Consider the following 26,130-nt stretch of genomic DNA (forward strand, 5'->3'; position numbering starts at 1 on the left):
TAACCTACATATGTCTGGTTTAAATGTTTTGTTGCTTATCCTACATATGTCTAGTATACATTTTTTGTTGCTTAACCTACATATGTTTAGTATACATGTTTTGTTGCGTAACCTACATATGTCTGGTATATATGTTTTGTTGCTTAACCTACATATGTTTAGTAAACATGTTTTGTTGCTTAACCTACATATTTTTAGTATATATGTTTTGTTGCTCAACCTACATATGTCTAGTATACATGTTTTGCCTGTTCACTGACTATTCATTCCACTGGGACAGTGGAGACATCTTGCTTTAAAGTTATTTTGGATTATCAATTAGGTGAAATATCATAGAAGATGTCATATTTACAACTTTCTATCTACATGAAGTACATGTGTTTTGAACAATTCTCAGTTCCACTACTAAAACATTCACTGATTAGCAAACTATTGAAAATCACACTTCCTGAATGCCTGTGGGTTTGACGGTCTCCTTATTTCATATTAATAAAATTACCCAAGATTTTTGTCTGTGAAAGGGATTCCCGTACATTACCAAAAATAATCAAACTTCTTTTTTTTCATTTTTATTTCGAATCATTTCTTTAAATAAACAAATTTTAAAAAAAGAAATGATTCAATCATTTTTTAAGGAGTTATGTGACTTTAACCATTTGTTAGGGTATTGTGACAATTACGTAGTAGAGAATTGATAAGAAGTAGTGGATTCGTAAACGATAATCAACGAGCAACTTTAGTCGCAAGTTGATTATCGTTTACGAATCCAATACTTCTTATCAATTCTCTAGCTTAACCCATTTCTAGTAAAAAGACTGTCTGTTTTATGTTTTGACAATGAATCAACGGAATTTCATAAAAATGATTTCGTATTTTGTCTTTTTTATTCTTTAATAGCTGGAAATGATTATATCCACACGGTTCACGTCTATATTTAAGTTAACATAAGTTTGATATAACTTAAATGGGTTGTTAGCTCCCCTTTTTATTACCAGATTTAATACTTGTATATTTATATTCTATTTAATGTTTTATCATTACAAAGTATTTAAATTATATAGATTTTGGTATTTATGATTTATTCAAAAAGACATATGTAAATATATAGAATTTTTTAGTCTTTTTTTGAATAGTTAAAAAAATCTAATTACCAAAATTTAGAAACCTTTCAAATTTACATATATAGTATTTAGCAATCTATGATTCTCTACAGCTGATAAAGGATTGCCTGCAATTTAACCGTATTAAGTGAAATACATGTATATAGCGTAGTTGCCATAATACTACAATTTTATGATGCTCCAGTAAATAATGCTTTCCGAAATAAATAAAATAATTGCTGAAGGTCTTTTTTGAAAATTATACATGTATTTTGTTTAAACTGTTTCCCTTTCATTAAGTTTAGATTATTTTAACGTTATTACATTTGGCATCCATCTTAAACCAGTCAATAAACTAGTATTTTCTGTGGTACGCGTTCTAAATCTCCAGCAGAATTGCTCGTGCTACAGATGTACAATGTATAATTATGTCAATTTTTTACTATTACATTCAAGCTGTTCATAGCCGTGATCGTCTAGTCGTTGGTATCAAAAGACACAACTGTGATATTAGCAGTGCCAAGTTCAAACCTTGTACCCGAATTGAAATTTTTCATTGCAATTTTTTTCTCGACAAAAATATTGTTTTATTCTTAGAGGTATTATATACTTCATATTCATTTTAAGGCGATGATTTTGTTTCTGGTTTTACAGTCAAGGAAGTAGTTTTACGGTCGTAGCTAATATATCACACTTTATTCAAATCAGAGTACGTTCAATGTTGACGTGATGTATATTTGGACCATTTATAATCAAACAAAGAAGAAAATATTGATAGTTCGATATCATTATAAGACTAAAACCTTAAGTAAGCATTTGCTATGATGAAAAGGAAAAGTCCTTGTACGTTAAAAGTGACATGTGTAATGGGCATATGGTTGTTTATTTTATCAAGGAACTGTACTAATATATACAATTCCTCGATTCTCTAGTGTTTAGAACTAGTGTGTAATAGCCACAATCGTATAAAGACCCATCGGTTCATTATAAAGATGTTGAAAATCGACCAATGTTCAAACCTGACATCGTGAATAAACTCTTTTTTAAGATATTTCCATACTGCTATATAACTATACTCAAGAACGTTCAAATGTAGAACATAATCTTCCTTAAAAAATAACGCATAAAACAATTAACATAAATTTGAAAAGAACATGAACAAATCCAGACATAGTATAAATATTTTATTAGATAACAAAAGCGAATTATCTCTGAGATAGAAATACAGTTTATTGACATGTATTGACAGTTGTGCGCTTTAAGAGTGTTATTTAAATATTGATTTATGTCAGCACTCGTGGTATAGTGGTATCATGCATAGACTGAAGACTCTACTGATTATGAAGAAAATACGCGCGAGTTCGAACCCTTCATATGCCTCTCGTTTTTGAAAGGATAAAAAATCGTAAGTTAAAAGTTTAAAGTTATAAAATAAGTTATCTTAAGTAAACGAAGTGGTCAGTGGATTCTTGAAAAATAATCTACTGTAAGAACAATAGACTGACGTCAGAGAAATAGGTTAAACCTTGTGAACACAACTCCTCTGAGACGATTTGACAGAAAGCACTCATATTTGGTTCTATTGTTTCCCTTCATATGCAGTTGACTATATAATACCAGCATTTTGATGGCAGTTGTGTGACTTGGACTATTTTTTTTAAGTATTGTGACAATAACACCATGTGAATACTTCTCCACTGAGACTATTTGACAGAATGCCCTTATACTTGGTACTGTTGTTTTCCATCATGTTTAGTTGACCATAATGTACCGCCATGTTGATTTGACCATTTTTACTGGAGTTATGGGATTAAATAGGCACGTATATGTTATATAAGTTATGTTTATACATACCGGTAGTTTGATTTCCATTACACTCAGTAGTTATTATTATAGGATTTTCCCAGGATGTTTTGTTTTCTTTACTATTGAGAAGAAACAGCTTTATTATTGTATCTTAATCAGCTACATGTGAAGTTTATCAGGTGCTCTTAGCATGAAGTTTAATTACATCAGTTCTATTAAAAATATACATGTCTTGTTAATTAGTGACCACTCGTGGCATTTGGCTTTCCTTTGTCCTTTGTTTGCACATAAACTTGGGTGTTGTTTAGCTCCTCCCATTTAGGAATATCCCATTAAGAAGTTGTATATTGAAAACCAGTACATGCTCCCTTTAATGTCCAGTTTTTTCAATGCAGATTAAGCAGTTAAAAGAATAAATTTGCTCAAAAAGTGGCTTAGCTAAAAACTTGCCACCCACCAACCCCCACCTTACACCTTCAATAATGCCATGACAGTGAAATCAATCTCTGCACAGTTTATATAATTTTTTAGCTCACCTTTCCTAAAAGGAAATGTGAGCTTTTGCCATCACTTGGCGTCCGTGGTCGTCCGTCCAGTGTAAACTATTTAAAAAATCTTCTCTGAAACTACCGGTACTGAACCAATTTTAACCAAACTTAAGCTGAATGATCCTTATGGTATCTAGTATCTTATATCTCAAAAACTAAAGCATTTAGAGCAAATCTGACATAGAGGTAAAAGTGTTCATTAGGTCAAGAACTACCTAACCCTGAACTTTTCAGACCAATCAGACAACCGATTTTTGGGTTATTGCCCCTAAATTGATAATTTTAATGAAATTTTGCAGTTTTTGTTGAGCCTGCGACTTTTGTCACAGAAAGCTCGACATAGGGATAGTGATCCGGCGGCGGCGGTGGTGGCAGCGGTGTAAGCTTACTTCTTAAAAGCTTTATATTTTAGAAGTTAGAAGACCTGGATGCTTCATACTTTGTATATAGATGCCTTATGTTACGAAGTTTCCATCTGTCATATGTCCATTGTCCTTGACCTCGTTTTCATGGTTCAGTGACTACTTGAAAAAAAAAGTCAACTTTTTTTGTAATGTTAATTTCTTTCTTATTATGAGTAATAGGATAACTATATTAAGTATGTTCGTACCTTGCAAGGTCTTCATGCCCGTCAGACAATTTTCGTTTGACCTCAACCTCATTTCATGGATTGGTGAACAAGGTTAAGTTTTCGTGGTCAAGTCCATATATCAGATACTATAAGCAGTAGGTCTACTATATTTGGTATATGGAATGATTGTAAGGTGTACATGTCTAACTGGTAGGTGTCATCTGACCTTGACCTCATTTTCATGGTTCAGTGGTCAAAGTTAAGTTTTTGAGTTTTGGTCTTTTTTTCTAATACTATATGCAATAGGTCAACTATATTTGGTGTATGGAAATATTTTATGATGTACATGTCAGTCTTGTAGGTTTTATTTGACTTTGACCTCATTTTCACGATTCATTTCTCAGTGTTAAGTTTTTGTGCTTTGGTCTGTTTTCTTCAACTATAAGCAATAGATCAACTATATTTGTTGTATGGAATGATTGTAAGGTGTATATGTCTTTCTGGCAAGTATCATCTAACCTTGACCTCATTTTCATGGTTCATTGGTCAATGTTAAGTTTTCATGGTTAAGTTTGTTTCTTAGATACTATAAGCAATAGGTCAACTATATTTAATGCATAAATTGATTGTAAGGTGTACATGTCTGTCTGGCAAGGTTCATCTGACCTCATTTTCATGGTTCATTGGTTAATGTTAAGTTTTCTTGGTTAAGACTGTTTCTTAGAAACTATAAGCAATAGGTCAACTATGTTTGGTTTATTGAATGATTGTAAGGTGTACATGTATTTCTCCTTTGGTTTATCTGACCTTGACCTCATTTTCTTGGATCATGTTAAATTTATGTGTTACTTGTAGTAAAGCTTTATAATTATGACTATCAACGCAAAATCAATGGTTAGTAAAGAAGGCGAGACATTTCAGCGTGTGCACTCTTGTTGGTTATTATCTTGAATATTATCATAGATAAAGATAAATTTTAAACAGCAAAAATGTTCAGCAAAGTAAGATCTACAAATAATTCAAATGATCAAAATTGTCAATTGACCCCTTAAGGAGTTTTTGCCCTTTAAAGGTAATTTTACATTAAAAACAAAAAACTACAGGTTAGCGATTCAGGCTCTTGAGAGCCTCTTGTTATTGTTTTTTTTTGTATATGTATATGTTATACAAATTGCTTAAAAATACATTCCAACATCAATTCATATTAGTGGATCTTAGCTACCAGTGGTGCAACAATTTACTTCTCAGAGCTAAGTTGGATTAGTGTGATGTCAAGCCAGGGGTCTATACTTTGCTACTTTTAAGTGTGCACATAGGCTGCTGGTTTAGGCATGGATCAGATAAATAACCTCAGCATCTAATGTCTGGACATTTATGAAATTTTATCACCGGTTGTTTCAAAAATTTCACTCGTCCCCCAAGAATATCTAGAGATAATTTCTTGCAAATTCATTCCAACACCAATTCAACATCAACACTACTTGGCTTCTCCATAGTCACATACTAGGCTTCCTCATAGACTCATTATAGGCTTCCTGATAGCCTCACACATTTATTTGGAACCATAGTTCCAATTGGATTGGTGTGATGTCAAGCCAGGGGTCTATACATTGCTACTTTTCAGTAGGCCCATAGGCTCTTGGTTTAGGCATGGAGCAACTATTTTAATTTTAGCTGAGTAGATTCCCCAAGGGCCAAATTAAGTGATGAATATAAAATAATAAAAGTTATAGTTCATTTATGATTTATGTTTCATTCAAACCTGGATACAACTGGCACTGCTGCATAATACATGTATTTACACAGGAGTTTATCTATAATGGGATAGAGCGGGACTTTGAATTATGTTGATTATATTGTTGATATGAGTACTAAATGCTTAATTTTACAAATCATGAGTTCAAATGGAAAGTTCTGAAGGAAATCAAGATAATTAAAATATTGCTTGAATTAAATGTACTAAGAACTCATTATGTGTGACTTTAAGGATTTTGTTCTTTGGGCACATATTTAGGAAAGTTGGAATTAAGGACAGAAACTTATTCATGCAGGTTTTTAATGTCAGGTCAAAAGATTTTTGCAAGGAGGTATCTGTTTTTCTCGATGTTTACTCAGGTGTTATATACTTTTCATTATTACAAAACACACATCCACTAACCAAAGGAGAAATATGTACAGTATAAACAACAGACACTTAAATATTAAGTACAACATTACAACAAACTATAAATCGACCTGTAGTATATTTATAATCAGGACCATTTCTGAGGACTTTGTATAAACCTTTTGCTGGAGTATTGAAACAGCACCTTGTGAATTCAACTCCTCTGAAACTGTTTTTGGCAGAATAGAAATATCGGGCCTCCATCCATCCTTCCGTCTGTCTGTCCGGTCTTGTTAGCCCTCTCACATTTTCAGTTCTTACCAGATTTTTATGAAACTTATATCATAGGTTTATATCAGCAATGTCTTGGACAGGTCGAAAATCAGTGCTGATTAATTATTTTTAAAAGAGTTATGCCCCTTAGAAACTTTAATTATATGGAAAATTGCATCTTTAGTGCTCTCATGTGTACAATTCTTGCCAGATTTTTATGAAACTTATATCATAGGTTTATATTAGCAATGTCTTGGTTGAGGTCGAAAATCAGTGCCTATCAATTTTTTTTATAAGAGTTATGCCCCTTGGAAATATTAGTTATATGGAAAATTGCCTTATGAGCGCTCTAATGTGTACAATTCTTGCCAGATTTTTATGAAATTTATATTATAGGTTTATTTCATCAATGTTTTTGAAGAGTTCGAAAAATCAGTGCCTATCAATTATTTTTTAAAAGAGTTATGCCCCTTGGAAATATTGATTATATGGAAAATTGCAATGTTAGCACTCTCATGTGTACAATTCTTACCAGATTTTTATGAAATATATATTATTGGTTTATATCATCAATGTCTCAAACAAATTTGAAAATCACTGTCGATCAATTATTTTTAAAAGAGTTATGTCCCTTGGAAATATTGACTATATGGAAAATATCATTGTAAGTGCTCTCATGTGTACAAATTCTTGCCAGAATTTTATGAAACTTATACCATAGGTTTATATCAGCAATGTCTTTGACACTTTCAAAAATAAGTGCTGATCAAATATTTTTAACGAGTTATGCCTTGGAAAAATGTAACAGAAATCGCATTGCATTTGCTCTGAAGCCTTTATTTCTCTATGATATTATAAATTGTTTTAAAGAAGAAAAAAAAAGGTTTTTTTCAGTTATTGCCTTTGTATCTTGAATAGATAAAAAATGTGCAATGCGGGGGACATTGGACTCTGTTCTTTTATATATGAAAGCCTTAATACGTGGTAGTAATGTTTGCCATTATGTGTTGTTGGGTAAAGATTGCATGAAATGCAATCAAAACCCTATGGTACTGACTTGATATCTAAATCTTCCAAGGTTTATCACACTACTTTTGAGTTACACAAAATATAGTGCATTGATCATAACATTGTAAACATCCTATCCATGAACATTTCAAGAAATTTATCAATGAAATATATTCTCAGATATTCAAGTTACAAAATAATGTTATACTTGTCAAGAAAATTACATAACTTGTGCAAGGTGCAGTAATCTTATATCTGTTCTAAAAATATCAATGATGTCATTGTTCAAGTAATCTTTAAAATTGGAGTTATCTTCCTTTGTCCATATATATTTGTAGTTGAATCAACTACAACCAATGTTTTGACAATGCAATGTTTAATTTTACTTTCCACTAATAGATTAAAGCAATCTTTAACCTTCAGTGCTTACAAGCACTTTGATTAACTATATTATACCTTCTTTTGATCTGACCACTTAATTAATCCCAACCTTCCTTTTACTGTATGGAACCTTGTGGTACAATTTTATAGCGATCCATAGAGTTATACTCAAGTTATTGTCTGGAAACATTAATAATCCTAGTTTTTTGGCCCCTTATTCCTAAACAGTTTGGACCATGACCCCCAACTTCAATCCAACCTTCCTTTTGAGGTATGGAACCTTGTGGTACAATTTCATAGAGATCCATACACTTATACACAAGTTATTGTCCTGAAACAAGAAACATAATTGTTGTCGGCCCCTTTTTGGCCCCTAATTCTTAAACAGATAGGACAATAAACCCCAAAATCAATCCCAACCTTCCTTTTGTGGTATGGAACCTTGTGGTACAATTTGGTAGAGATCCATACACTTGACATCATTTTCTTTTCAAATACTTTAAGCAGTAGGTCAACTATATTTGGTGTTTGCATTTTTGTCTTTCCTGCGACGAAAGTCGCAGTATGCAAGACACAGGTATTACTATCCGGCAGCGTAAATTATTTGTATAAAGCTTTATATTTCAGAAGGTAGAAGACCTGGATGCTTCATATCTTGTATGCAGATACCTTATGTTACGAAGTTTCAGTCAATCATATGTCCATTGTCCTTGACCTCAATTTCATGGTTCAGCGACTGCTTGAAAAAAAGTTTCAGTTTTTTGTCATGTGAATTTCTCGCTTATTACGAGTAATAGGATATATATATTTGGTAAATGGGTTCCTTGCAACGTCTACATGTCCGTCAGACAGAGTTCACCTGACCGCAACCTCATTTCATGGATCAGTGATCAAGGTTAAAGTTACGTGATTAGGTCCGTTTCTCAAATACTATAAGCAGTAGGTCAACTATATTTGGTGTATGGTATGATTGTAAGGTGAACATGTCTGTCTGGCAGGTATCATCTGACCTTGACCTCATTTTCATGGTTCCAGGTCAATGTTGAATATTTGTGTTTTTGTCTGTTTTTCAAGTACTATTAGCAATAGGTCAACTATATTTGGTGTATGGAATGATTGTAAAATGTACATGTCTGTCTGGCAGGAATCATCTGACCTTGACCTCATTTTTATGGCTCAATGGTCAATGTTAAGTTTTTGTGTTTTGGTCTGTTTTTCAAAAACTAATAGCAATAGGTCAGCTATATTTGGTGTTTGAAATAATTGTAAGGTGCACATGTCTGTCTGGCAGGTATCATCTGACCTTGACCTCATTTTCATTGTTCATTGGTCAATATTAAGTTTTTTGTGTTTTGATCTGTTTTACAATTAGCATATGCAATAGGTCAACTATATTTGGTGTATAAAATAATTGTAATGTGTTTATGTCTGTCTGACATGATTTATCTGACCTTGACCTCATTGTCATAGATCTTTAAAAATGTTAAGTTTCTGTAATGCTTTTAGTAAAACCTTTATCTTTAAGACTTTCAACATAAAATCAATGGTCAGTAAAGCAAGCGAGACATTACAGCCTGTGCACTCTTGTTTGTTTTATGTAGGCAAAATGACACAAATAACATGAATGTGCATTAAAGGAGTGATACAGGCCTAGGTAAGCCTCTTGTTTGTTTAACATATTGAAATTGAAAACATGTAGTTAATTATTTATTTCTTGTAACTTGCTTTGTAAAGAAATAAGTATTTATGACACTGATAAAGCTTTCTTTCTTTTCTTCAGGGAGCTAAAATAGCAACTTACACGAAAAAAGAGACACTATCAACAATTCTGTTTGGAATATTTTTGCTTGTGTGGATTGCTACAAGACTCATCATCTTTCCTTTCTTGTAAGTGAAAAGTAAGGCAAATTGATGCTGTACCTAATAAAGGACAGTATTATTATCTAGATCTGTGTTACTTCAGGTTACTGTAAACCCACTTATTTTCGCGGATACTATATTTCGTGATTAGCCCTTTCTAGCCCATTTCGAGGCGACTTAATTTCGCGATTCTCAAATTTACTTGATGTAATTAAATATGGAAAAATCCAAGTTTTACATATTTGCGACGATTTATATTCGCGTTATTTTTCCACTCGCGAAAAATAAATTGCTCGCGAAAATTAGTTGGTTTACAGTATGTGTGAGTAAACTTTGTAACATTTTGCTAGAGTTTACAAGGCATACTTAAACTCAATCAAAAACTTTTGCCCACAGGTGACAGATGATATTTTAAGAAGAGTTAGGGATTTGTTTTTGCAGACTTATTGTTTTTGCTTAGTTCTTAATATTAACATTATTCTTCTCACAGTTTCTCATGCTAAACTTGTTCGCAGAAGTTCTCAGAAACCACTAGTCAGATAAACATAATGTGTTAGACTAACATGTGCAATCAGAATTTTGTTTTTGCCTTGGAATCTATTAAGGGGTACTTTGAAGGCCAAAAGTATTATAAGGTTTACTATAGTTCCCTATGAGAAAATGTTTCAATGGTTATAACTTGAGAACAATTACTGATAGTGACATGGGGTCTTTAGTGATAATCATGGCACCATATGACCATCTTAAAGGTCAAAAGGACACCTATGATCTTGACCTTTGACCTTGAAAATTATTTTTCTAATTACACAAAAACCTTTAAATATATTGAGAATCTAATGCATCCTGAGTGTTCTACATGATAAGACAAAATGAATGAAATTAAGTGGATATCTCAGGGGTCATCCCCACCCCTACATGTTCAAATATCTGGAAATTTGATGACAGGCCCATCCCAAAACCATACATTTTCTTGCATTGCTTGTCGTGTTAAGATGAATTTAAAAATGATATATAGGGTGGGTCTCCAGAGGTCAGCCCTACCCCCTGCCATTTGAGAATATTTTATTGAATTTAACACATGTATCTTGTAAATGGTTGAGATCACCACTTCTAAACCATATATTTTCTTGTGTTTCATATCAACATGAATTAAATGATATACAAGGTGAGTCCCTACGTGTCATCCCCATTCCCTGCCATCAGAGAATGTTCAAAATCTTGCAAAAAGTTATGATCTCAACCCTCTGCCATAAATTTTATATTTTAAAAGTTCATATCCTGGGTAGCTTTCCAAAGATATAAGTGAGGATAAACTTTTCATTCATTCTTTTATATGGTCACATATATGTTACAATGTTTGGCCATTAAAATGAGACATGACATAATTTTTAATTTTTGTTCCAAAATGTTTGTATATACATAACTTCCCCAAAACATACATTGATAGCAATATAAGAGTCAAATAATTGTTGAATTATATATTTAAATGTATTGATCTATCGACCTGATCAATATGCCTATTTCCATCCTGGTAGTCATGTTGACGGACGGGAATTTTATTTTTGATTCTTTATTAACAAAATGTATCACTGTGACAAACAATGGTTCTGTCTGCTGCTGTTGGATGCATTAAAGGAAGTAAGAAAATTAGTGACAGGAATTTACTTCGTTTTTATAATGACCCCCAGACCAAACAGTCAGGATTCTACTTCATCAAAATTATCTCCCCATTACGCCACCAATGTTTTCAATCGTAAAAATGGAAGCCATTGTAGGGATGATGAGCTGTCAAGTAAGCTCTTAAAAACCGATAAATTTATCCACATAGCATCATTACCATCCTTATATACCAGTGGTATTTTAAAAGACAAATGTATCTACTAGCTATTAAGCATCTTTTAATGTACTTTGAGGCCTCTAGTCAACTTAAAACTACTGTCTGATCGGTTGTCAATAGGAATTTTTCAAAGTTCAATAGCACAAAAAAAAATTTGAATTAAATATTTCGTTTTAATCTGTGTTTACAAGGTGATTGGCATTGGCTGAAAACACGTCGATCACTCCTCGGATGAAAAATCAATGTCTTCATCGTCTTGGTTATATTCAACACTCAATGGGTCAATATGATAAGGTAAAATATTTTAAGTTTGAGAGTTATCAGGAAGACTGCTGTCAACATCGTCTATCATGTAATTGTCCAGAAAAGTGATCGACATTGTCTAGTTTGAGATATTTTCTTGGTTTGGAACCTGTGATGTCATCCAGGTCACATGATCATTATCAAATTTTAAATCATTGCTGATGACACACACTGGATTCTTTGATCTAAAAAATGCAGATTGTTCAAGTTTTGACTGCCAAAACTGCACAAAACACGTTTTAATACTGATATTTATTAATTTATTTACAGAAAATAAACAACTAAAAATTGTGTCATGTTTCTTTTAACTTCTTCTAGAGTTTTCAAGCTAGATTATTTTTGTGAAAATGTGCATATTCAACACATACTTTGTCTGTTTAATCATCCATTTAAAGTTACATGAAATACATAATTATCTAAATTCAATGTACATCATAACACTTGTCATCTTATTGTTCTGTAAGGCACAGCAAATGTATGAGTAACAAGTCACTGAATTCTTTCAACCTGCTGTGTCCTGTTCAGAGTTTGGGCATTTTTCTATCAGGTTAAATTTGATTGAGGGGCGTCACTTTTACAGTTCTCTAGTTATGTGCCTTTATATCATTATATGCAAGCGGGGGCATCATCTGTGTCCCATGGACACATTCTCCATTTTTGTTTCAAAAGATATACGTGCGGATTTTTGTAAAAGCATAAAAAACATCTTCCTTAAATAAGTGTGATCTTAATTTGTGTAACCATTCTTTGGAAATAATTCATTTTTTTTTATTTTCATGATTTTAGGAAAAACAGGCAGTTTTTGCTATATATTTCTAATCTAAAAAAATTTCATCTGTGATTTGTTCATAAAAATGGTACAAATAATCTTCATACATAATCAAGCCAAATGTCATTTTTAAAATGAAGGATCCATGTACTTGTTTTCAAGCTAATGATTAAAATCAGTTGAAAAATGCATCTTTTCCGATATGTGATAGTTTGACGTCCAGAAAAATAACATTTTATGTTAGCAAAGTCATTACCTCCCCTGTAACTGTATTGTATGCCTTAAAATATAGAAAATAATATACAATAGTTAAGAATATAAATATCTCTGTTTGTATATGCATAATTTCTTAAGAAGTTTCAGTCAGTAACAAATAGTATATCTTCTAGATTAGCATTTTATTGAAGTTTTTACAAATGACCTTTTGATTTTTAGTCCCCTACCTACGAATTTGAAGGGGACTTTAGGTTTGCACTCTGTCTGTCTGTCTGTCTGTCTGTCTGTCTGTCTGTCCATCTGTCAGTCCGGCAAATCAGTTTTCCACACTTTTTTTCGTTGTGCTTGAAGATATTGATTTGATAATTGCTATATAGTTTTATCATGACAAGTAACAGATCAATTTCGAATTTTGTTCTGGTCTTATTGTCGAGCCTGCGACTTTTGTCGCAGAAAGCTCAACATAGGGATAGTGATCAGGCAGCGGCGGCGTTAGCTAACTTCTTAAAAGCTTTATATTTTAGAAGCTAAAAGACCTGGATGCTTCATACTTTGTATATAGATGCCTTATGTTACGAAGTTTCCATCTGTCATATGTCCATTGTCCTTGACCTCATTTTCATGGTTCAGTGACAACTTGAAAAAAAAGTCAACATTTTTTGTAATGTTAATTTCTTTCTTATTATGAGTAATAGGATAACTATATTTAGTATGTGCGTACCTTGCAAGGTCCTCATGCCCGTCAGACAATTTTCATTTGACCTCGACCTTATTACATGGATCAGTGAACAAGGTTAAGTTTTCGTGGTCAAGTCCATATATCAGATACTATAAGCAGTAGGTCTACTATATTTGGTATATGGAATGATTGTAAGGTGTACATGTCCAACTGGTAGGTGTTGTCTGACCTTGACCTCATTTTCATGGTTCAGTAGTCAAAGTTAAGTTTTTGAGTTTTTGTCTTTTTTCTAATACTATATGCAATAGGTCAACTATAAATGGTGTATGGAAATATTTTATGATGTACATGTCAGTCTCACAGATTTTATTTGACCTTGACCTCATTTTCACGGTTCATTTCTCAGTGTTAAGTTTTTGTGTTTTGGTCTGTTTTTCTTCAACTATAAGCAATAGATCATTTATATTTGATGTATAGAAGGATTGTAAGGTGTATATACCTGTCTGGCAGGTATCATCTGACCTTGACCTCATTTTCATGGTTCATTGGTCAATGTTAAGTTTTCATGGTTAAGTTTGTTTCTTAGATACTATAAGCAATAGGTCAACTATATTTAATGCCTAACTTGATTGTAAGGTGTACATGTCTGTCAGGCATGGTTCATCTGACCTTGACCTCATTTTCATGGTTCATTGGTCAATGTTAAGTTTTCTCGTTTAAGACTGTTTCTTAAAAACAATAAGCAATAGGTCAACTATGTTTGGTTTATTGAATAATTGTAAGGTGTACATGTATTTCTCGTTTGGTTTATCTGACCTTGACCTCATTTTCTTGGATCATGCTAAGTTTATGTGTCACTCGTAGTAAAGCTTTGTATTAAGGACTATCAACATAAAATCAATGGTTAGTAAAGAAGGCGAGACATTTCAGCGTGTGCACTCTTGTGATTTTGTGCAGAGTTATGGTCCTTGGACTTTGAAAATTCAATTAAATAAACAGTTTTCCACACTTTTTTTCTTCATGCTTGAAAATATTGACTTGATATTTGTTATATAGTTTACACCATGACAAGTTATAGATCAAGTTAGCATTTTGTTCCTGTACAACGGTAACCGGTAGGGGACTATGTATTGCTATGCAATACTCTCAGAATGCTTGTTTTCAGTATATTTAAATAAAATATCTAAATTGCAATATTAAATTAGAATATTACAAAAATTGTTATTTACTAGGTAACTTTCTTTTCAAAAACAAAACAATGCATACAGATAAATGATAAATTTTATTTTATTAAAGTGTCACATACAGAAAATCAGTTCTAAATATAATTGTTATGAAATTTTAAAGAGAGATACCTGTTGATATTATGTTGCTGTATGTAGCAATTATAGGTTTATAAGTTACAATTGTTCATAACAGTTTTATGATTTACACTTTTATTTCAGTGTTGTATACTCAGCGACATTTGAGTCTGGAATCATTAAGGGTTCACGAGGGAGTTATGCATTTATTTTTTTCAACGGATTACTTTATGTCTTACAGATCCTCCATATTATATGGACATACATGATTATAAGGATAGTCTACCACAAACTAACACAGGGCAAGGTCTGTCTTTGTGTTGACATAAGTTGTAAATACAAGGATCAAGTTTTTCTTTAGCTAAGCATGTAGTGATTTAGTCTAGGGATTATCAGGTCCAGTAATCTTATCCATATTATATAGCATGTCCATGTGCTTATGTTATAGAAGCAGTCTAAAAGCATAATAAAAACACTGTATTCATGTTAAACAAACTCATCTTAACATTAAATTTATAATCTCCAATGCTGCCCATGTTGGGTGAAATTGTTGAATATTTAGGTCTTTCTTGGTGTTCCTCTGTCCTAAATGATGGAATGGGTAATTATTGCTGTCCTGCAATGTTACTATTCAGGGTATCATTTGGTGTCTTACAATGTTAAGGTTCAGGGTATCACATGGTGTCTTACAATTTTTTATAATTCAGGGCATCACATGGTGTCTTCCAATGTGTTAAGGTTCAGGATATCACAAGGAGACTTTAAGTGTTAAGGTTCAGGGTATAATATATAAGGTGTCTTACATTGTTTAAGGTTCAGGGTATCAGATGGTGTCTTACAAAGTGAAGGTTCAGGGTATCACATGGTGTCTTAAATCCGTAAGTTTCAGGGTACAACATTGTGTCTTACAATGTTAAGGTTCAGGGTATCCCAAGCTGTCTTACAACCGTAAGGTTCAGGGTATCACATGGTGTCTTACAATGTTAAGATTCAGGGTATCAGATGTTGTCTTATAATGCTAAAGTTCAGGGTATTACATGGTGTCTTATAATGTTAAGATTCAGCGTATCACATGGTGTCTAACAATGTTAAGGTCCAGGGTATCAGATGGTGTCTTAAATGTTAAGGTTCAGCATATCACATGGTGCCTTACAGTGTTAAGGTTCAGGGTATCAGATGGTGTCTTAAAATGTTAAAAGTTCACTTAGTTCAGGGTATCAGATGTTGTCTTACAATGTTAAGGTTCAGCATATCACATGGTGTCTTACAATGTTAAGATTCAGTGTATCCCATGCTGTCTTACAATGTTAAAGTTCAGGGTATCAGATGGTGTCTTATAATGTTAAGGTTTAGGGTTTCAGAGTATAAGATGGTGTCTTACAATGTGAAGTTCAGGGTATCAGATGGTGTCTTATAATTTCAAGGTTCAGGGTTTCAGAGTATCAGATGGTGTTTTATAATGCTAAGGTTCAGAGTATCAGATGGTGTCTTATAATGTTAAGGTTCAGGGTATCCCATGCTGTCTTACAATGTTAAGGTTCAGGGTATCACATGGTGTCTTACAATGTTAAGGTTCAGAGTATCAGATAGTGTCTTATAATGTTAAGGTTCAGGGTATCAGATGGTGTCTTACAAAGTTAAGGTTCAGGGTATCCCAAGCTGTCTTACAACTGTAAGGTTCAGGGTATCCCTGCTGTCTTACAATGTTAAGATTCAGGGTATCAGATTGTGTCTTACAATGTTAAAGTTCAGGGTATCAAATGGTGTCTTACAAAGTTAAGGTTCAGGGTATCAGATGTTGTCTTATAATGTTAAGGTTCAGGGTATCAGATGTTGTCTTATAATGTTAAGGTTCAGGGGATCAGATGGCGTCTTACAATGTTAAGGTTCAGGTTATCAGATGGTGTCTTACGATGTTAAGGTTCAGGGTATTCCAAGCTGCCTTACAATGTTAAGGTTCAGGGTATTCCAAGCTGCCTTACAATGTTAAGGTTCAGGGTATCACATGATGTCTTACAATGTGAAGGTTCAGTGTATCACATGCTGTTTTACAACCCTAAGGTTCAGGGTATTATAGACTGTCTTAGCACAACAATGCATGCACTATTTTTTTAGCTTTATATAGCTTTTGTACCCATACCTGTCCCTTTAACATCATTAGGTTCCACAGAGCATCACATGCTGTCCATTCCTACATTGTATGATGTCCCTTCAATTAGTTTCAGGTATTCCACACTTGCCACATTTATAAACAACTTGTTATCCAATTATCTATCTATATGATCAGATGTTCCAAAAATTACTTAGGCTGCTTATAGAAGGGAAAGGGCATGCAAATTAACTGACATCCTATATTTGTAATAACTTGAGATTGATATTTACATTTATATTCTGCCAAAAAGATACAAAGTTTGCTGCATTTAAGTTTTGATACAGTTTTTTGTCACAATGTAGCAAAAGGAGTATGAGCATTAAGGGCATACGATACAGTTTTGATCCCACATTTTCACGATTTTAGTTAAAAAAACTGCATTTTAGGCATATATTTATCTAATTTTAAAAAAAATTCATCTGTGATTTGTTCATAAAAATTGGCACAAATAATCTTCATACATAATCAAGCCAAATGGAATTTTTAAAAAGAGGGGTCCATGAACTTGTTTTCAAGTTAAATCAGTCTGAATGATAAAAATTAGTTGAAAAATGGATCTTTTCTCAATATGTCACAGTTTGACGTCACGAAAAATAACATTTTACCTTAGCGATGTCATTACCTAATCTGTAACTGTATCGTATGCCCTTAAGGACTTTTTTGACCCCAAAAATAAGGTTTTTTTAGAACTATTTCAAATTTGTACATAAATTTTGGAAATACATACAATCAAAAATGATAAAAAAATTCTGCTGTTAAAGATGAAAATTTTATGAAATTCAAAAATAAGACATGATTTCTTAATAGTAATACATGTTTTAAGGATATTACCGCTTAAATTTTATTTCTGTAGATTCTTCACAAAATCTGGTACAAACTTAGTTATTACAAATTGCACGATGTTGATGTGGTTATACATTTAGTAACTTATATTATTTATTTCAGTGAAAAACTAACATGATGGAACAGATTAGATCGTTTATTAATAGAGTGGATGGAAGTCTTATCTTTAGAAAGGCACAAAACTACCCTGTTCGTACTTCTAAAGCATGTAAACAGTCCATGACTTTTTATCTACTAGATAACAGTCATTTCCTGATTGAATCTAATGCATATTTTTTTTCAGATTTCAAATTTTCATTTATGTACTTAATGTTCCTTTCTTGCACAACATTTTCCTATTAATAACCGGAGAAAATTCTGACATTTTTTTATGAAATAATTATTTAAACGTGCATTTATCATAAGGTTAACTTGTTTTTAGGAAGAATTAAATTGTTTGGTTTTTGTCGAGCCTGCGACTTTTGTCGCAGAAAGCTCGACATAGGGATAGTGATCCGGCGGCGGCGTTAGCTAACTTCTCAAAAGCTTTATATTTTAGAAGGTGGAAGGTCTGGATGCTTCATACTTTGTATATGGATGCCTCATGTTACGAAGTTTCAGTCAGTCACATGTCCAATGTCCTTGACCTCATTTTCATGGTTCAGTGACTACTTGAAAAAAAAGTTAAGATTTTTTGTAATGTTAGATTCTCTCTTATTATAAGTAATAGGATAACTATATTTGGTATGTGCGTACCTTGCAAGGTCCTCATGCCCGTCAGACAGTTTTCACTTGACCTCGACCTCATTTCATGGATCAGTGAACCAGGTTAAGTTTTCGTGGTCAAGTCCATATATCAGATACTATAAGCAGTAGGTCTACTATATTTGGTATATGGAATGATTGTAAGGTGTACATGTCCAACTGGTAGGTGTCATCTGACCTTGACCTCATTTTCATGGTTCAGTGGTCAAAGTTAAGTTTTTGAGTTTTGGTCTTTTTTTCTATTACTGTATGCAATAGGTCAACTATAAATGGTGTATGGAATGATTGTAAGGTGTACATGTCTAGCTGGCAGGTGTCATCTGACCTTGACCTCATTTTCATGGTTCAGTAGTCAAAGTTAAGTTTTTGAGTTTTGGTCTTTTTTTCTAATACTATATGTAATAGTTCAACTATATTTGGTGTATGGAAATATTTTATGATCTATATGTCAGTCACGCAGGTTTTATTTGACCTTGACCTCATTTTCAAGGTTCATTGCTCAGTGTTAAGTTTTTGTGTTTTGGTCTGTTTTTCTTATACTGTATGCAATAGGTCTACTATATTTGGTGTATGGAATGATTGTAAGGTGTACATGTCTAACTGGCAGGTGTCATCTGACCTTGACCTCATTTTCATGGATCAGTGGTCAAAGTTAAGTTTTTGAGTTTTGGTCTTTTTTTCTAATACTATATGCAATAGTTCAACTATATTTGGTGTATGGAAATATTTTATGATCTATATGTCAGTCACGCAGGTTTTATTTGACCTTGACCTAATTTTCAAGGTTCATTGCTCAGTGTTAAGATTTTGTGTTTTGGTCTGTTTTTCTTAAACTATAAACAATAGGTCAACTATATTTGTTGTATGGAAGAATTGTTAGCTGTACATGCCTGCCTAGCATGGTTCATCTGACCTTGACCTCATTTTCATGGTTCATTGGTCAATGTTTAGTTTACTTGGTTAATGTTAAGTTTATGTGACAGTTGTAATAAAGCTTTATATTTAGGACTATCAACATAATATAAATGATTAGTAAAGAAGGCGAGACATTTCAGCGTGTGCACTCTTGTTCTTATACTGTATGCCATAGGTCTACTATATTTGGTGTATGGAATGATTGTAAGGTGTACATGTCTAGCGGGCAGGTGTCATTTGACCTTGACCTCATTTTCATGGTTCAGTGGTCAAAGTTAAGTTTTTGAGTTTTGGTCTTTTTTTCTAATACTATGTGCAATAGTTCAACTATATTTGGTATGTGCGTACCTTGCAAGGTCCTCATGCCCGTCAGACAGTTTTCACTTGACCTCGACCTCATTTCATGGATCAATGAACAAGGTTAAGTTTTGGTGGTCAAGTCCATATCTCAGATACTATAAGCAATAGGTCTAGTATATTCGGTGTATGGAAGGACTGTAAGGTGTACATGTCCAACTGGCAGGTGTCATCTGACCTTGACCTCATTTTCATGGTTCAGTGGTTATAGTTAAGTTTTTGTGTTTTGGTCTATTTTTCTTATACTGTATGCCATAGGTCTACTATATTTGGTGTATGGAATGATTGTAAGGTGTACATGTCTAGCGGGCAGGTGTCATCTGACCTTGACCTCATTTTCATGGTTCAGTGGTCAAAGTTAAGTTTTTGAGTTTTGGTCTTTTTTTCTAATACTATGTGCAATAGTTCAACTATATTTGGTATGTGCGTACCTTGCAAGGTCCTCATGCCCGTCAGACAGTTTTCACTTGACCTCGACCTCATTTCATGGATCAATGAACAAGGTTAAGTTTTGGTGGTCAAGTCCTTATCTCAGATACTATAAGCAATAGGTCTAGTATATTTGGTGTATGGAAGGACTGTAAGGTGTACATGTCCAACTGGCAGGTGTCATCTGACCTTGACCTCATTTTCATGGTTCAGTGGTTATAGTTAAGTTTTTATGTTTTGGTCTGTTTTTCTTATACTGTATGCAATAGTTCAACTATATTTGGTGTATGAAATATTTTATGATCTATTTGGCAGTCACGCAGGTTTTATTTGACCTTGACCTCATTTTCAAGGTTCATTGCTCAGTGTTAAGTTTTTGTGTTTTGGTCTGTTTTTCTTAAACTATAAGCAATAGGTCAACTCTATTTGTTGTATGGAAGAATTGTTAGCTGTACATGCCTGCCTAGCATGGTTCATCTGACCTTGACCTCATTTTCATGGTTCATTGTTCAATGTTTAGTTTACTTGGTTAATGTTAAGTTTATGTGACAGTTGTAATAAAGCTTTATATTTAGGACTATCAACATAATATCAATGATTAGTAAAGAAGGCGAGACATTTCAGCGTGTGCACTCTTGTTAAAGTAGATAAAGTTTCCTTTCATCCACTCTTCAGCATGAAGGTGCCTAGCTTACAATAATACATATATCTATGGTTTAAATTTAATCTCTATTCCAGCATTATTTATTGTGCTTCAGTAGAATCTAGGACAGTGCAAGGGTTGGCAGAAAGCCCCACACATATGTTTTTTAATGGGTTACTGTACATCCTTCAAGTTCTACACTTCATTTGGAGCTACATGATATTTAGAATAGCTTACAGAAGAGTTGCTCACGGCCAGGTTTGTGTGTGTCCTACTGTAGCGAACTGGAATTTCTAATTTTTGATATAATTTTGGCTCTGTTATACGACTTATTATTATGCTTTTATTTGATCCATTTGAAACAATCACTTGGTTTTAGTTCTATCCCTAAGGAAGCATTGCTTGTTTTATGATGAGTCAAATTGTTAAATTGTTATGGTGAGAACATAAGCTTATGAGCTCATGTGCCTCAAATGGACAGGATTGTAAATTACTGCCACGTGTCTTTCATGCATTACATTTCTAAATTTGAAACCACTGTGCCAATTAAAACCCAACACAGCTTAAATCATTCCAAAAAATCAATTTAAAAATAATGGATTGTCCATTCAATTTTTCTAAATAGAATAGATATAGAGCAATTAGGATCTTTTTGTTTGTGGTTATAAAGCAATTTGAGCAAAAAAGTTGGTGGACCTACCAATTGTGTTCTTTTTTTATGCCCCACACCGTTATGGAGGGGGCATTAAGTTTTACCCTTGTCTGTCTGTACGTACATAGTCCCAAAATTGGTTTCCGTTCTCTAACTTTAGTTTACCTCAACCAAATGTTATGAAACTGATACACAATGCTTATTACCATAAAACACAGATTAAGATTGAATTTTGGTGGCATCAGTTTTACCTTTCTAGAGTTATGCCCCTTTACAAATGGAAAAGTTGCTGAATTTTTGTTTCCGTTCCGTTCAGTTCTTGAGTTATATCCCTTTATAACGTTGTATGCAAGCGGGGGCATCATCTGTGTTCCATTGACACTTTCCATATGTATTTATTAATTATTCCACATAGACATAAAAACTAATATTGAAGCCAATTTTATTGATTACTTTTAAAATATTTATCATCAAGCTAGAGTACATAACTTTTAAAACTGGCTTATCATATTTGGCATGTATGTTCAATCATTAGATGGTTTGCGGCCTATCAGCATGACCTGCATGTGACCTTGACTCCTGACCTCAAGTTAAAACATTTGATTGTTTTTTTTATGTTTTCATGTCTAGTACTTTACTTTTTTATCCTTTGACAGTGGCTTTTCATATTTTGCACATGAAGGCAGTACCTCAAAATGATGTGTTATGTACCATAGAAGACCTCTGACAATGACCTTTGACTTTCAAGGTCCACACCAAAACCATGTTTATTCTTTCAACTAAAGATTTGCCCCTGTGGGTCATGCCATTCACCCTCATATAATAAATAATTAAAGATCTCAAAAATGTTACAGATCCCCCACCCCGTAACCATATTTTGGAGATATTGTCTTGATAAGACATTTCTATATAAAAAGGAGATATTCACCATAGGTTATGTCCTAGGGGGACAAATGTAAATTGTATGAAAAATCTAGAGAGAAATTTTCAATGGCATATATCTCAAAAACAAGGACATGGACCTTGCATTTCTTTCTGCTTTTTAATTCCTTTATATATAAAACATAAATTTTAAAAAGCTTATTATTTTGAAACAGAGTTGCTTACATCCTTAAGCAGAAGAGACGTTTCAATATAGCCACTCCTATTGATAGGGATCAACATTTGTCAGGTCATTGGTATTCTCGATTGAATTGTTTCACATTTTGTAATATGAGGGCCTTATATAGCTTACTATACAGTACTGGCTTTGCTCATTGTTGTACACCATACAGTGACCTATAGTTGCTTACATCCACATTATTTGATCTCTGGAGGATATCTTGATCATTGGTAATCAAACCACATCTCTTTATTTTGATATTGAAGTTATTTCTTGCTCTGCATTTTTATGCCCGCGCCTTAGCGGAGGGGCATTAAGTTTTACTCTTGTCCGTCTACGTACATACGTACGTACATCTGTACGTCCCATAATTTGTTTCCGTTCTCTAACTTGAGTTTGCCTAAACTAAATGTTATGAAACTTATACACAATGCTTAATACCATAAAATACAGATCAAGTTTGAATTTTAGTGGCGTCACTTTAACCGTTCTAGAGTTATGCCCCTTTATTAATGGAAAATTACAAAATTTTTAGTTTCCGTTCTCTAACTTAAGTTTGCCTCTTCCAAATGTTATGAAACTTATACACAATGCTTATAAGGACAAAACACAAATCAAGTTTGAATTTTGTTGGGGTCACTTTAATCATTCTCGAGTTATGCTCCTTTATAAATGGAAAAAAAAAATGCAAAATTTTTAGTTTCTGTTCTCTAACTTAAGTTGCCTCAACCAAATGTTATGAAACTTATACACAATGCTCATTACCACAAAACACAGATCAAGTTGAATTTTGGTGGTGTCACTTTAACTGTTCTAGAGTTATGCCCTTTACAAATGGAAAAATTGCAAAATTTTTAGTTCCCGTTCTGTAACTTAAGTTTGCCCCAACCAAACATTATGAAACCTATACACAATACTTATTACCACAAAACTCAGATCTAGTACAAATTTGGGAAGCGTCACTTTTATTGTTTTTGAAGTCCCCTTATAATGTTGTATGCAAGCGGGGGCATCATCTGTGTCCATGGGGACACATTTTCCATTTATTAACAATAGAATAAGGTGATAATTTTTTTTGCATTTTTGTCTCACCTTCACAGAGTCAAAAAGCGTGACATAGGTATGATGTTTCCAGGATCAGCGGCGTCAACAATGTGTTAGTTTGTGATTAGGTAAGTTTATGGGGGAACCACTAGTGGTAGGTCAAAGATATTTGGTATGCAGTTGTATTAGCATTGGCACATCTCATTTCCATGGAGAATATTTGGCCCTGCCCCCTCAGTCATGGTCTATTGACTTTGAAACTTGTGCTTAGTTTACATGTACAAATGTATCAGTTTGTAATTAGGTCAGTTTATGGAATAAAACCACTAATTCATAGACCCATTGCTTTCTATGTTAAATTCTGCAATTTCAATTTCAGTAAGGGTCCTACAGTGATCCCAAGTTCTTAAGCTTTCATTTGATACCAAATTTACCCAACTATTTTACTTATTAACAAAGTGACAGCTATACGTAGGAACTATTTTGTTTAAAATATGTACTACTTTCTTGTATGTTCTTACTGGGTGGGCCCGAATTAGTGGTTCTATACCTATAACAGCACCAAAATTGTTATTTTGAATTCTGCTTTACTAAATTTCCTTCTATGATCTATTTCTAGGATAGAAAAACACATAAAGCTTTTGTTGAAACACTTTATCACTGAATTCAAGCTCAAATTGGACTGGTAGTAACATATGCTTTATTCGAAGAAAACAGGATATGGATAATAATAGTGACCAATATGAAACTTTTTCAATTACTACCAGTTCTTGTTTGTTAATATCTACTCAAATAATAAGGTTCTTACCTATATGTCTTATTTTTATCAGAGATTGTTCATCAAATGTAGATAAAGTGGTCCAAATAAAAATATAATTGATAATTTTGTCCCCCCTTTTTTCTACATGTTGGAAAAGGAGTTTATTTTGGTAAAAACCATACTTTTATGTAGAAACATGGATCAACAAGAGCAATTTATCACCCCAGCTAGACAACTTGCTAAACTGGTTGAAGTGAGATTTTGGGATTCCTATTGTACACTAAGAAACCCAATAAAACCTGAAAACTCACTAGATAACTTAACCAAAAGCTAAATTTTTACTATAAACCAGTCAATATATACATGTTTCATTGATTTCAGTCTTAAATAATGCAAAAAATTCAACTTTAGGTTAAGACTTAAATGTATGCATGCTAAATGACCAGAAAAAGCTGATATTCCCTACTGTAGCAATTTGAGGGCTGTGATTTGACACCAACATAATTTTTACATAAAAAAATAAATGCAACTTGATTACTAACAATAAATGTGACCAATTTGCATTGTAATGGGTATGATTTCTAAAATTTGAAATTCAAGAGCCTTTCAGTAATAGGAATAACACCACTAAATCTTAGCCCCATGGCTTTCTATGTTAAATTCTGCAATTTCAAGCATTAATGGCTACTTTGTCTTAAGTTCAAATAAAGTGGTAGTTATTTCATGTCAAAACTATACCTTATCCTGACTTGTGCTGAAAAATTCAAAATACTTTTAATTGCATATTAGAACGCACTGGTTCCCGGAAGTTTGGTAGTACAAAAACAAGTACTTCCGTTCTTAACAACAGGGCAAATGTGTCCTCCTATTATAATTTCATATATTTTTTTATTATTTGAAATAAGCTTTCAATAAGGGTCCTACAGTGATCCCAAGTTCTTAAGCTTTCATTTGATACCAAATTTACCCAACTATTTTACTTATTGACAAAGTTACAGCTATACTTAAGAACTATTTTATTTAAAATATATACTACTTTCTTGTATGTTCTTTCTGGCTGGGCCCGAATTAGTGGTTCTACACCTATGGGGAACCGTTAGTGGTAGATCAATGATATTTGGTATGCAGTTGTATTATCATTTGCACATCTCATTTCCATGGAGATTATTTTGCGCTGTCTCCTCAATCATGGTCTATTGACTTTGAAACTTGTGCTTAGTTTACATGTATTAGTTTGTAATTATGTCAGTTTATGGAGAACCGCTAGTGGTAGATCAATGATATTTGGTATGCAGTTATATTATTATTTACACATCTCATTTCCATGGAGATTATTTGGCCCTGCCTCCTCAGTCATGGTCTATTGACTTTGAAACTTGTGCTTAGTTTACATGTTTTAGTTTGTGATGAGGTCAGTTTATGGGATGATCCTCTAGTGGTAGGTCAATGATATTTGGTATGCAGTTATATTAGCATTGGCAGTTGGGCACATCTCATTTTCAGTCATGATTGACTGAATATTTTGCATAACTTACGTGTCAAAGTATTGCTGTTTTAATTTCAACATTTGCATTTTACTACATGTATCAAAATAACAAAAAGGTGAGACATATCTCTGTGTTAACAGTTTATTTATGATTAAAGATATCAGTTAATAGTGTCACTAACATAAGACTGCATCCTGCACATTTGTGTCATAATGATAGCATCTTAAACTTTGTACATGTGTCCTA

General features: G+C 33.1%; 1 protein-coding gene and 1 long non-coding RNA gene across 2 annotated transcripts in view; both read left to right on the forward strand.

Moving 5' to 3' along the window:
• LOC127730688 (ceramide synthase 2-like) overlaps nucleotides 1–26,130 on the forward strand; it is a 90,528-nt gene that overhangs the window by 48,810 nt on the left and 15,588 nt on the right. Inside the window, exons 8-9 of the mRNA XM_052239212.1 lie at nucleotides 9,572–9,678; nucleotides 20,935–21,097. Coding sequence (XP_052095172.1) covers nucleotides 9,572–9,678; nucleotides 20,935–21,097 — 270 coding nt within the window. The remainder of the gene's footprint in view (nucleotides 1–9,571; nucleotides 9,679–20,934; nucleotides 21,098–26,130) is intronic.
• On the forward strand, nucleotides 19,108–20,819 carry LOC127730696 (uncharacterized). The gene is made up of 2 exons (XR_007995244.1): nucleotides 19,108–19,249; nucleotides 20,520–20,819. It is a non-coding gene; the product is annotated as an uncharacterized LOC127730696 (long non-coding RNA).

This window comes from Mytilus californianus, unplaced genomic scaffold, assembly GCF_021869535.1.
Source record: "Mytilus californianus isolate M0D057914Y unplaced genomic scaffold, xbMytCali1.0.p SCAF_2, whole genome shotgun sequence".
NCBI classification, from domain to species: domain Eukaryota; kingdom Metazoa; phylum Mollusca; class Bivalvia; order Mytilida; family Mytilidae; genus Mytilus; species Mytilus californianus.